The following is a 13,859-nucleotide window of genomic DNA, read 5'->3' on the forward strand; positions in this document are numbered from 1 at the left end:
GCAGTGGGGCCTCGCGCTCTCCTTCCTCCTCCCCTCCCTTCCCCGGCCTCCATGGTAGCGGGGTATGTGGGGGGATGGTGCCCCCCCCGTCTCTGTGGTAACGGTGTGTGAGGGGGATGGTGCCCTCCCATGTCTCCGTGGTAGTGGGGTGTGTGCAGGGATGGTGCTTCCCCCTCCCCCCCCCACCGCTTCTCCCTGGTCATGGGGTTTGTGGGGGATGGTGTTCTTTCATGTCTCTGTGGTAGTGGGGTGTGTGGGGTATAGTGCCCTCCCATGTCTCTGTGAAGTGGGGTGAGTGTGGGGATGGTGCCCTCCATGTCTCTGTTGCAGCAGGATGGGGGGGATGGTGCCCCCCCATGTCTCCGTTGCAGCAGGATGTGGGGGGGATGGTGCCCCCCATGTCTCTGTGGTAGTGGGATGTATGTGGGGATGGTGCCCCCACATCTCCATGCTAACAAGGTGTGTGTGTGTAGGAGGGTGCCCCCCACATTTCTGTTTTAGCGGGGTGTGTGGGGGGATGGTTCCCCCATCTCTGTGTTAGCGGGGTGTGTGGGGGGATGGTGCCCCCCACGTCTTTGTGGCAGCGGAGTGTATGAGGGGATGGTGCCCTCCCATGTCTCTGTGATAGCAGCGTGTGTGTGTGGGGATGGTGCTCTCTGTCTCTGTGATAGTGGGGTGTGTGTGGGGATGCTGCCCTCTGTCTTCATGGTAGTAGAGTGTGTGTGCGGATGGTGACTCCTGTCTCCATGGTAATGGGGTGTGTGTGGGGGGGGTGACCCCCCCCCTCCGTAATAACCTTGGGTACCGTGGTGCTCTCCACCCTTATTGTAAGAGCCTGTTGGAGATTAAATTTTGGTAGCCCTGCTTGTGGAATGTCCAGGCTGCCTTGATGGGAGGGGAATGCTGCAGAGGAAGTGCTCTGGGTCTGGTGATCCCACTGTGCATACTGTGTGTCATCTTAACTCTGTCTTGGAGGCGTGTGTTTTATTGTGATACCATCTTCCATCATGTCATCATTTGTAATAAGTTTGCAAAGTGCTACCCACAGGCAGCACCTGAAATAATAGATTCTGTCCCTGTTGCATTCTTTCAGTTCATTACAGTGTATATTGTTAGTGACTTAGGCCCCCAGTACTGCTGTGTAGGACAACCCTTTGGGGCTCCAAATAGGCGCACAGCTCCATCTGTGTGGATCTAGTGCCAGTACCAGAACCTATACAGTTCAAATCTAAAAACAATGTATCTTAATTTGTCATGAGTAGGATTTCCCTGTCCTCTTTGGACACAAGTATGCCTGTGAAGGGTAATTTATTATAGGTCTAATGTACAGATCATAGTGGACAAGCAACTGACTGTGAGCTCTTTGTGTGATGCTGTGGAAATCCTTGGATGTATAAATGGGGCTAGGAGCAGGGAGGTGATTTCACTTGTGTATACCACATTGGTTAGACTAATACTGGAATAATGAGTCCAGTTCTGGTCTCCCCATTTTAAAAAGAATCTTGAAAAACTGGGGAGAGTGCAGAAAACGTACACAAAAGTTATTTAAGGGTTGGAGAAATTGCTTTCAATGAGAGACTTAAAGAGATTTGTTTATCCTATCAAAAAGAAGATTGAGAGAACAGCGTATAAGTAGCTTCACTGGAAGAAAATACTGGATATTAAAGGATTCTTTCATCTAATGAAGAAAGACATAACAAGAACCAATGTCTGGAAGTTGAAGCCAGACAAATTCAAATTAGAAATTAGGCACAAATTTTTAACAGTGACGGTGATGAACCATTTGAACAAACTGCCAAAGAAAAAGGCTCTCTTGATGTCATCACACTGAGATTGAATGCCTTTCTGGAAGATACGATTTAGCCAAACACAAGTTATTGGGATCAGTACAGTGGAAACTGGGTGAAATGTAATGGCCTGTGTGACTGGGATCCTAGGGGGGCTGTAGCAGGGTGGACCCTGCTCCGGGGTTTTAAGGGGTTTAAAATGTGGCCTGACAGAGCTGAGCTGATTGGGGAAGTGGTTGCAGCTGGGGGCCACGCCCCAAACTGAGGAGCAGGGCCTTATAAAAGGCAGGGAAGCTAGGAGCCCCGTCAGTCTCTCTCTGCTTCCAGAGAGAGATGGGCCTAGCTGCTGGGAAATAGAGACCAGGTACCTGAGTGCAGCAGGGCTGGGGAAGGCTGAGGAGCCGGGGAGCTCTAGCCTAGAAAGCCCCAGGCTGCGGCCTAGCGGTGGGCCAATAGGTACTGTGGGTTGCAGAGGGCAGCCCAGGGGTAGGATAAAGCAGCAGGTCCAAACCCTCCTTGCCAGGGATGAGTTGGCTGAGACTGCAGTCTGCCCAGAGTGTGGGGCTAGACAATGACTGGCAGTAGCCATACACTGAGGCAAGGTAGGGATAGAGGGTGAGGGTTCCCTAAGGAGGGGAGACCAAGAGAGACGGGTGTTATTGCCAGGGGGCAGCACCCCAGAGAAAGGGGCACCGGGTCCAGGGAGGGACACGGGGGCCTGCGAACAGGGGATCACCAGCCTGCCGAGGGCGCTCCAGGGCTGGACTGAGTGAAATTCCGAGACCAACCAGCAGGAGGCGCGGCAGGGGTGAGTCGGCCCGTTTACAGGGGCCGACACTGAGACTGCTCAATCAGGGCAAACTGCAAAGAATGGGGCAGACTGAAGGACATAAATCCACACCGTGTAGAGGTCAAGCATAGGAGTTTATTACACACAGCGCTGGCAGAGTGTCACCTTGCTTATTAGGCTCAGAGACACTGTCAATCAATTGATTACAATAGAATATATAGATTTTTCCATGGGTGGGGGAAAATGACGGGGTAGGCAGTTCCACACCCCGGGATAGGTTTTGCAGCAAGACAAGATAGCACATTAGCCAATGGTTAACAGGTTACATAATGTCTCCGTCCATGGTCTCAAGTTAGCAAGTTAACATTTAATTAATACTTTGATAAAATGTTATTAGTATAAAATATATATATTGAATTCTGATTTGGGGTCCATAGGAATGGAGCAACTCCTTTGATTGGCTAACAGATACATTCCTAGGGGTTAAAGCAAAGAAACAGTGAAAGTATATGGCAATAAAGATTGTCCCCTTTATGTCTTAAGGCAGGGCATTGGTCCCTGGGAAGGGAGGTGGAAGTATGCCATATCTTTATACTGACATGTGCCAACTTTTCATAAACTCAAGGTTGGATCTGTGGGAAGACTGTTTCCCTACAGGAGAAACATAATGGGAACAGGGATCCTTTGTTCAATTTGAAACATTGGATGAAACATAATTATTCAGTTATTGCTTCAACATCTGGTATTTCTACTGACCAAGCATATCTTAGCAAAGGCAATGTTATCTTGTTTACCCCAGCTTTCTCTTAGCTGATCACTATTTGCTAGGCCTCTGGTCTCTTGACCAAACTCTGGACTTTGGGTCTAGAAAAAAGCTGGCACAATCCATATACCAGATTGTTATATAAAATTCACATGGATTTTAACCCTTCACAGATGATCCCAAAAACTGGTGGATATCCTAAGTATTAGGATATGTCTACGCTACAACTGGATCGACGCTCTGGCGATCAATGCACTGGGGATTGATTTAGTGGGTCTAGTGAAGACCTGCCAAATCGATTGCAGATCGCACTCCCGTCGACCCCAGTACTCCACCCCGAATGAGAAGAGTAAGGTAAGTTGATGGGAGAGTGTCTCCCATCAACCCAGCGCGGTGTAGACACCACAGTAAGTCGACCTAAGCTACATTGACTCCAGCTGTGACCCAGGGTTCTTTCAACCCAAAGCTCTTGGTAACTTTTACTCTGTGCAAGGTGGCATCACGAAATAAATCAGGGGAGACATGGCTGTCTGACCAATAGATGGCTGGCACAAACAGGACAACACGAGTGCTTTCACTTAAAGCTAAACTTTACCTAGTCTCAAGCACTTACACATGTCCACAACAGGTTAGTAAAACACCCCCAACCCTTGATAATTACCAAAGCTGAGTGTGGCTCTTGAGTGACACAGCGGCAGGCTTCTGGTGGCCAAGTCTTCCGTCTGCTGGTGGAGACCGCAAGATGTATCTGGAGAGAGAGTCCAAACGAGTCCAACTACCTCAAACTTTCCCCTTATTTATACATTAGTAATAGAATGACATGTCCCTTAAAGAAAACTTGTTAAGTAAGCAGTTTCAATGGTCAAGCAAGAGGTTCCTTCTGATTATTGATTAACCAGGTGTGGGTTTTTCCAGAGTTTGCAGCGTCGTGGCCCCAATAGACATTTATGGGGGACATACATGCATTTTAGAAGATCAGGATCAGCAACTTCAACACAATTCTTATCAGGAAGGATGCAGGGTCAAGCTGCCCTTTCTGTGGCACCCAAAACCACCTCCCCTCCTGCCTTGGTTAAGCTAAAGTCTGCTGACTAGGGCCTGGTCTACACTACGCGTTTATACCGAATTTAGCAGCGTTAAACCGATTTAACCCTGCACCTGTCCACACAACGAAGCCCTTTATATCGATATAAAGGGCTCTTAAAACCGATTTCTGTACTCCTCCCCGACGAGGGGAGTAGTGCTGAAATTGGTATTGCCATGTTGGATTAGGGTTAGTGTGGCCGCAATTCGACGGTATTGGCCTCCGGGCGGTATCCCACAGTGCACCATTGTGACTGCTCTGGAAAGCAATCTGAACTCGGATGCACTGGCCGGGTAGACAGGAAAAGCCCCGCGAACTTTTGAATTTCATTTCCTGCTTGCCCAGCGTGGAGCGCTGATCAGCACGGGTTGCCATGCAGTCCCAAATCCAAAAAGAGCTCCTGCATGGACCGTATGGGAGATACTGGATCTGATCGCTGTATGGGGAGACAAATCTGTTCTATCAGAGCTCCGTTCCAGAAGACAAAATACCAAAGCATTTGAAAAAATCTCCAGTCTCTGTTGAGGCCACAGCAGGGACTCAACACAGTGCTGTGTGACAACCGTAACGGAAAGCCAAAGAATCAAATTGGACGCTCATGGAGGGACTCGAGCTATCCCACAGTTCCTGCAGTCTCCGAAAAGCATTTGCATTCTTGACTGAGCTCCCAATGCCTGAAGGGTCAAAAACATTGTCGCCAGTGGTTCAGGGAATATGTCGTCAATTTACCTCCCCTCCCCCCCCAAAGAAAAGGGGAAAAAATAGTTTCTCGCCTCTTTTCAATGTCACCGTATGTCTACTGGATGCTGCTGGTAGACGGGGTGCTGCAGCTCTAAACAGCAGCATCCTCTCCCCTTCCCGGTGGCAGATGGTATGGTACAAAATGACTGATAGCTGTCCTCATCATCATCCTGTGAGTGCTCCTGGCTGGCCTCGGTGAGGTCGGCTGGGGGCACCTGGGCAAAAATGGGAATGACTCCCGGTCATTCCCTTCTTTAAGCTTTGTGTCCTGGAGATTCAGTCCTGGCAGATGGTGCAGTAGGGCTGGTAACCGTCTTCATCATAGCAGCTGGAGGCTGAGCTCCTCTCTCCGCCCCCCCCTCCTTTCATGTCTAATGGAGATTCTGGAATATCATAGCAGCTGGAGGCTGCCTCCCCCTCATTTTATCTCACTAAAAAGTCAGTGTTTCTTATTCCTGCATTCTTTATTACTTCATCACACAAATGAGGGGATAACTGCCACGGTAGCCCAGGAGGGGTGTGGGAGGAGGGAAGCAACGGGTGGGGTTGTTGCAGGGGCACCCCCTAGAATGGCATGCAGCTCATCATTTCTGCGGGATATCTGGGGCTCTGACCTGGAGTGGCTGTGCTCTCTGGTTCTCTAGTAGACTTGCCCCATATTCTAGGCAGGACTGACTCTATTTTTAGACAAAACATAAAGAAGGGAATGACCTGGGAAGTCATTCCCATTTTTGTCCATGCACCCCCGGCCGACCTCAGCGAGACCAGCCAGGAGCACCCATGACAGCAGCAGACGGTACAATATGACTGGTAACCGACATTGCCAATTTCCAAAGCAGCAGACGGTGCAATAGGGCTGGTAACCGTCTCTGCTATCTTGCAAAGGCAAATGAATGCTGCTGTGTAGCACTGTAGTACCGCGTCTGTCAGCAGCATCCAGTACACATACGGTGACAGTGAAAAAAGGCTAAATGGGCTCCATGGTTACCATGCTATGGTGTCTGCCAGGGCAATCCAGAGAAAAAGGGCGCAAAATGATTGTCTGCCGTTGCTTTCACGGAGGAAGGATTGAGGACGACATTTACCCAGAATCACCCGTGACACTGTTTTTGCTCCATCATGCATTGTGATCTCAACCCAGAATTCCAATGGGCGGGGGAGACTGCGGGAACTATGGGATAGCTATGGGATAGCTACCCACAATGCAATGCTCTGGAAATTGACGCTAGCCTCGGTACATGGACGCATACCGCCGAATTAATGTGCTTAGTGTGGCCGCATGCACTCAACTTTATACAATCTGTTTTAAAAAAACGATTTATGTAAAATTGGAGTAATCCCGTAGTGTAGACATACCCTAGGCTGCTTTTAGCAATAAGACATAGTGGTTTCAGGTACTTATTGGTTTGCCAAAATCTCCCCATTCACAGCTACGTTATTCATGTAGCTGAAGTAGCGTAACTTAGGTCGACTTACTGCAGTAGCATAGACATAGCCTTGGATTCACCAAGCCAACAACAAAACAACTTCTACATACCTTACTGGTTACCCAGAAGCCAAAAATATAGGTCCCTTAAAACAATCCAGCCTTAAGATCCCACCCAGACAGCCAAGTCAAATATGATGAGGTTTACTGAAAATCTTGTTCATCATATAAAAAGTTCTACCAATCCCAAAGGATTGGACACATTACTCACCAAGTCAATGAATATTTGAGATCTTACCCAAATACATGCTTACAGCCAATTTTTATTAACTAAACTAAAATTTATTAAAAAAGAAAAGAGACAAAGTATTGGTTAAAAGATCATTATACATACAGACTTGAATAAAATTCTTAGGTCAGTTTCATAGTAGAGATGGTGCGCTTTAGAGTTGCAAAGAGTTCTTTCAGAATTAGTTCCATATATCAGGGTGATTCAGACTGGAGCTGGAGACCTCAGTCTTATGACTCAAACTTCCCCTGTCGAAGCTTAAGCAGATCTGAGATAACAGGATCAGGGCCCTAGAGTTCTTTTATAGATCTCTGGCAGGCTATTGACATCCTCTTGACAGCAGGTATTCCTTGGGTGAACAATAGATGATCATCGTGGCTTTGAAGTAAGATCTTCTGTTTCCTAAGCACCACTGGTAATTAGCTGCCTGGATTAGCATAAGGCAACTGCTCATCTTCCACCATTTACAGGTAGTTTACTACATACTTCAAAGAGAAATAAAGACAAGGATATTACTACATTTGCAGTTCATCTAAATGTTAACATCTCCTTTTGATCTCTGAATTAACATAATACAGTGACAGACAGGAACCGTTTGGTTACATAGTCAACCTCTAACAATATACACCTCTACCCCAATATAAGGCGACCCGACCTAACACGGATTTGGATATAACGTGGTAAAGCAGCGCTCCGGGGAGGCGGGGCTGCGTGCTCCGGCAGATCAAAGCAAGTTCAATATAACATGGTTTAACCTATAACATGGTAAGTTTTTTTGGCTCCCGAGGACAGCATTATATCGGGGTAGAGGTGTATATGTAAACACACACAAAAATACAATCATTATCTATTAATATCTCTCTAAAGATTGAATTTGGGTTAATTAGCCTGCTAGTGCCTAACCTCTGCTGGTTTAGTGTCACACCTGGTGTTATACAGGCCAGACTAAATGATCTAATGGTCTCTTCTGGCTTTAAACTCTATGAATCTAGTGATAGTCCTAGTTTGCTTAAGTGTTTCCATCCTACCTCCTCTTGTATTGTTGAAAACTCTTACCTTTTAGCCGGGGTCAAACTGGGGGAAAATAGGAGCTGGTACTCTACCAACTACCCCCACAACCTAAGCTCCATCTGCTAACATCTTCAGGTAATATGGTGATGGGCACAACCTCAGCACATAGAAAGAATAGAATAGAAGTGAATTTCATCTGTTAGACATTAGATAGTATATTAAAGGAGCCTTTCCTGGTGGCAATCTGTACTGGATGGGGATGGTAAAAGCGCTGACTTGCCCCCTACCTAGGGGTGAATGGCTCCAGTAGAAGTCTGATGTTCCAAGCACTGAAGGTCTTAGGTTCCAGCTCTCAGTTCAGTGGAGGGCTCTGGTCTCTTGCTGGGTGCACTGACGGTCTCTGAATTAAGTGCTGGAGGTCTCACATCCTCTGCTGTGGCAGGGTGAGGGGGAGCAGAGGGTCAGGTCTCTGGACCCAAGTGTGCTTGGGTGAACTCACTGCTCTTTGGGTGCTGTGTTGATACTGTGCAGATGCTCCTTCTCTCTGTATGCAGGGAGCACAGTGGTACTCCTGAGCGGCAGTAGGCAGGCAACAGGAGCTCCTCAGACTTGCTCCTCCTGTTGCTTGCCTACAGGAAATGGTGTGTGGCACTGGCGGCTCCTGCTGATCCCTCAGTGACAACTCTGACTTCCCTTTGGTGGTTGTCAGTTCTCCCTCTGATGGCAAAGAAGCTGTCTGAGCTGAGGTTTCTATTCCATAGTGTCAGGTAGTAGCACTTCTGAATTTTAGTGCCACTGTCTCTGACTGGCCTGTGGAACTGATGAGAGGGGCAAGATAGTGGGCAGCTCAAAGAGGTGCCAGTGTGACACATGCATGCACAGTGGGCCAATCCAAGCCTTACCTTTGGGTCTGAAATTTCCAGACCTAGTCTCTGACTCAGGGTGACATTTTTGAGCCAAGTCTGAGCTAAATTAGCTCTCTTGATTTGGAGAACAAAGGAAGTTGTAAAACTAATGATGGCCCTCAAACACATGTGGTTGATTTCCAGACGTTGCGGTAGGGCAGTTCCTGTTGTTGAAAAAACTGATGTCACAGATTCAGCAGTGGTGTAACTTGTGTATTCACTACATACTGAGTCCTGTAGATCTTAAACTGAGAGAGACCAAACTGCACTGTCACCATGGCCAGCCACCCAGGAACAGCTGCCTTCTGTCACTCATCTTCTAGGTCTTCTGCTGCCCTACCAACTGCCCTGGAATCTTCCCCTCTGGTTGACCCATCAATCTCCAGACAGGAGCTAGAAGAACCACAGTACAATCAGCCTTAGCAGGTGCCCTCTACTGACCTGTTACTACTCAGCTGATTCACTACAGTAATATGTGACTTGCTTAGGCAATTTTAGTGCCAAAGCAGGTCAGGTATAAAGTTGAGATTAGACATAGAAATAGCTCTTGCTGAGAAGGCCTTTCAATGCTCTGTTTTGGCTGAGTTAATAAAGGTTTGAAAAGCACTGAATGTGCATGCAAGATAGTGGTGTCGCAAAGATATCTGGGAGTCCTGGTAGCATAGGGCCTGAGGAGAGAGTCCACATAGCCAGACGATCCTGCTGTCAGGGTGCCAATGCCAGAGATGATGGGGTGTCCAGGATTCCCAGGTTTATGGATTTTGGGTAGCAGATAGAATACCCCTGGTCAGGGCTCTAGGGGTGTGTCTGTGTAGATTTGTTCCTGTGCTTCTTCAGGGAGTTTCTTGAGCAGATGGTGCATTTTCTTTTGGTACCCCTCAGTGGGATCAGAGGGTAATGGCCTGTAGAACGTGGTGTCAGAGAGTTGCCTTGGCAGCCTCTCGTTCATACTCCGACCTATTCATGATGACTACAGCACCTCCTTTGTCAGCCTTTTTGATTATAATGTCAGAGTTGTTTCTGAGGCTGTGGATGGCGTTGTGGTTATGGGGCAAGTGATGCTGCTTTTCCACAATTTCAGCCCGTGCATGTTGGCGGAAGCACTCTATGTAGAAGTCCAGTCTGTTGTTTTGACCGTCAGGAGGAGTCCATGCAGAATCCTTCTTCTTGTAGTGTTGGTAGGAAGGTTTCTGTGGGTTAGGCCTGAATAAAAACTGGGAGTGGCTGGGTCACAGGGTGGATAAAATAATCTCACTTTTAACAGCAGTAGCTTCTTCTGCTGGTGTAGACAGAATATTTTCTTTCTTTGGACTAATTCATTCCAAATTGAGAAATCATTTGTGACCTGAAAAAGCAGGAAGCTTGTTTTTCTTTTCCAGATTATGAACAAACAAGAAAATGAAGGTGAAGAGACGACTTAGTTAGCTGCAGAAGCCAATATTTTAAGTTTTTCATGTTGACTTGGCTGACATAGTTGATTTAATGTTTTTGTTTTTTTAATATTTCATTTATCTATTTTAGTTAAAATTTTTTTTAACAAAAACCCTGATTTTTAAAAAAAACTTTAATGTTTAAATTAAAAAATCCATATGCTTGTTTCATTAAAATATATGTTTGCTGTTGAGGAAAAAAATCCAGAATACATAACGTTGTTTTTTTAGTTAAATAAAATAATTTAAATGTCTGTTTGGTGATGTTTTCCTCCTAATACAAATGATTAACCTGTTGAATTGGAGATAGTTCACCTCCCAATGACTTCATAAATATCTGCTTCAATTACCTTTGGTAAATGAAATAACCAAACAATCATTCATTTTCTGATATAGCTGTAAAACTAATCTGAAAAGTTTTCAAAATAAATCACTTTAAAAATGTATAGTGTGTACCTTCTACATCTGTCTCTTGAGTTGTGAAGAATATTTATTAAGGTTATAACAACCAACAAGAATGCACTTTTATGTAGAAATCCATGATTAAATCGAGTCTTGTTGACTAGTGATTTAAATCAATTTGATTTAAATCAAATCCACCCTGCTGGGTCACTACAAAAAGTAATTTTTCCTATGTTGATACTCAGACCTTCTTGTCAACTGTTGGGAATGGGCCATATCCACCCTGACTGAATTGGCCTTGTTAGCACTGAACCCCGACTTGTTAAGGCAAATCTCATCTTTTCGTGTGCTGTATATTTATACCTGCCTGTTTCACTCCATGCATCTGATGAAGTGGGTTATAGCCCACAAAAGCTCATGCCCAAATAAATTTGTTAATCTCTAAAGTGCCACAAGGACTCCTAGTTGCATGTAAGCTACTGAAATAATCACTTTTCAGAGCGGAGCTAAAATATCCTTTTGAATGTACAGTACATTATTGATTAGAAGAGAACATACCATGCAAAAGACTATGAAAATTAAAGGGATGCCGTCAACTTGAATCATAATCTATTCACAATAATGAGTTAAAAGTAGGGTTGTCAAGCGATTAAAAAAATTAATCTCACGATTAATTGCACAATTAAATGATAATAGAATACTATTTATTTAAATATTTTTGGATATTTTCTACATTTTCATATTACATATTGATTTCAAGTGCAACACAGAATATAAAGTGTACAGTGCTCACTTTAAATTTTTTTATTACAAATATTTCAACTGTAAAAAACAAAAGAAATAGTACATTTCAATTTACCTAAAGCAAGTACTGTCGTGCAATCTCTTTATAATTAAAGTTGAATTTACAAATATAGAATTATGAACAAAAAAACCTGCATTCAAAAATAAAACAATGTCAAACTTTAGACCCTACAAGTCCACTCAGTCCTACATCAATTTGCAGGTGATAATGCTGCCCATGTCTTATTTACAGTGTCACCTGAAAGTGAGAACAGGTGTTCGCATGGCACTGTTGTAGCCGGCATCGCAAGATATTTACATGCCAGATGCGCTAAAGATTGATATGTTCCTTCATGCTTCAAACACCATTCCAGAATATATGCGTCCATGCTATCTGCTTGATAACGATCCAAAGCAGAGTGGACTGACGCATGTTCATTTTCATCGTCTGAGTCAGATACCACCAGCAGAAGGTTGATTTTCTTTTTTGGTGGTTCGGGTTCTGTAATTTCTGCATCGGAGTGTTGCTCTTTTAAGACATCTGAAAGCATTCTCCAAGCCTCAGATTTTGGAAGGCACTTTGGATTCTTAAACCTTGGTCGAGTGCTGTATCTATCCTTAGAAATCTCACATTGGTACCTTCTTTGCGTTTTGTCAACTCTGCTGTGAAAGTGTTCTTAAAACAAACATGTGCTGGGTCATCATCTGAGACTGCTGTAACATGAAATATGTGGCAGAATGTGGGTACAACAGAACAGGAGACATACAATTCTCTCTCAATGAGTTCAGTCACAAATTTAATTAATGCATTTTTTTTAACGAGCATCATCAACATGGAAGCATGTCCTTTGGAATAGTGGCCAAAGCATGAAGGGGCATATGAATGTTTAGCATATTTGGCACATAAATACATTGCAACGCCGGCTACAAAAGTGCCGTGCGAATCCTGTTCTCACATTCAGGTGACATTGTAAATAAGAGAGCATTCAGCAGTATCTCCTGTAAATGTAAACAAACTTGTTTGTCTTAGCAATTGGCTGAACAAGAAGTAGGACTGAGTGGACTTGTAGGCTCTAAAGCTTTACATTGTTTTGTTTTTGAGTGCAGTTATGTAACAAAAAAAAATCTACATTTGTAAGTTACACTTTCATGATAAAGAGATTGCACTACAGCACTTGTGTGAGGTGAATTGAAAAATACCATTTCCTTTGTTTATCATTTTTACAGTGCAAGTATTTGTAATAAAAAATAATATAAAGTGAGCACTGTACACTTTTTGTATTCTGTGTTGTAATAGAAATCAATATATTTGAAAATGTAGAAAAACATCCAAAAACATTTAATAAATTTCAATTGGTATTCTGTTTAACAGTGCAATTAATCACCATTAATTTTTTTTAATCACAGTTAATCTTTTTTTTTTAGTTAATCGCGTGAGTTAACTGCGATTAATTGACAGCCCTAGTTAAAAGTCCTTTTGGGTCCTACACCCACCCCTGATTTTACTTGCCATTTTAAAAAATAATTTTTCAGGAACATTTTCCTATTTAAGAACAAACTCTTTCTCTCTCTCCTATTGCTGTGTGAAAAACTAACAGAAACAGCAAGGGGAAGTGAGTGAGTAACTGATTGTAGTGCAGAGGGCTGGGGAAAATGAGAGACTAAAACCAGTGTGCTCTCAAATGTGCAAAGTAACCAAAGTGAAATAATAGAGAAAAATACTACATAGATTCATAGATTTCAAGGACAGAAGGGATCATTGTGAGCAACCTCTGTGTACCCCCTGGGGTACGTGTACCCATGATTGAGAACCACTGATCTAGTCTTACCTGCATAACATAGGCCATAGAACTTCCCCAGAATAATTGCTACAGCATATTGTTTAGAAAAACATCCACACGTTTCTTCTGATAGCTACATCAATACCTAAAATTAGTGTATTTGTGACAATGATAGGTAAAATGCATGCAAAATAGGGATGTAAATAGCGTTTAGAAAAAGTAACTGTTTAAACTATTAAAATTGTATTGGTTAAATGTTTAACTGTTAAGGAGTTCACAACATAGGTGCTGCAACTAGGGTTGCTGCATTACCCCCACATTCTATGCCAGGCTCCACTGTTGGCCCTGCGTCCAGGGTCCCGGCTGCCGGACCCAGCCTCAGCCCCCTTACCATTTACTGAATATATTACTGGTAAGACTGATGCTTATCTGTTAATCGGTTACCATTTTACATGCCTAATTCAAAAAGTATTTTTTTTACCTATGTCCCTTTTTTATATACTTACCTTTACACAAAATAAAAAAAAATTACATATAATAGAAAGTAATGCTAGACATGTGTCTGAAAGATATAGAAACAAAGTATCTCTCTCTCTCTCCTAGGTACTTACAATGTGCCCATAATCGTAGTAAGTGATGGTAGCTATATTATTTGAGAAATCTAATG

The 13,859-nt window shown here is 44.0% G+C and overlaps 1 protein-coding gene across 4 annotated transcripts in view; it reads left to right on the plus strand.

Annotated features, from left to right (window-relative positions):
- The window catches only part of FANCD2 (FA complementation group D2), a 199,405-nt gene that overhangs the window by 104 nt on the left and 185,442 nt on the right, over nt 1-13,859 (plus strand). For 2 of the 4 annotated variants that reach the window (XM_045023928.1, XM_045023929.1), the window contains exon 1: nt 37-103. The exons of 1 other annotated variant lie outside the window; for it this stretch is intronic. In XM_045023928.1, the coding sequence (XP_044879863.1) occupies nt 52-103 (52 nt within the window). In that variant the 5' untranslated portion in view covers nt 37-51. Of the gene's footprint in view, nt 1-36; nt 104-13,795; nt 13,822-13,859 lie in introns of those variants that run through there. One more of the 4 variants, XM_045023931.1, reaches the window with a different exon arrangement.

The sequence above is a fragment of the Mauremys mutica genome, chromosome 7 (genome assembly GCF_020497125.1).
Source record: "Mauremys mutica isolate MM-2020 ecotype Southern chromosome 7, ASM2049712v1, whole genome shotgun sequence".
In the NCBI taxonomy this organism is placed as follows: domain Eukaryota; kingdom Metazoa; phylum Chordata; order Testudines; family Geoemydidae; genus Mauremys; species Mauremys mutica.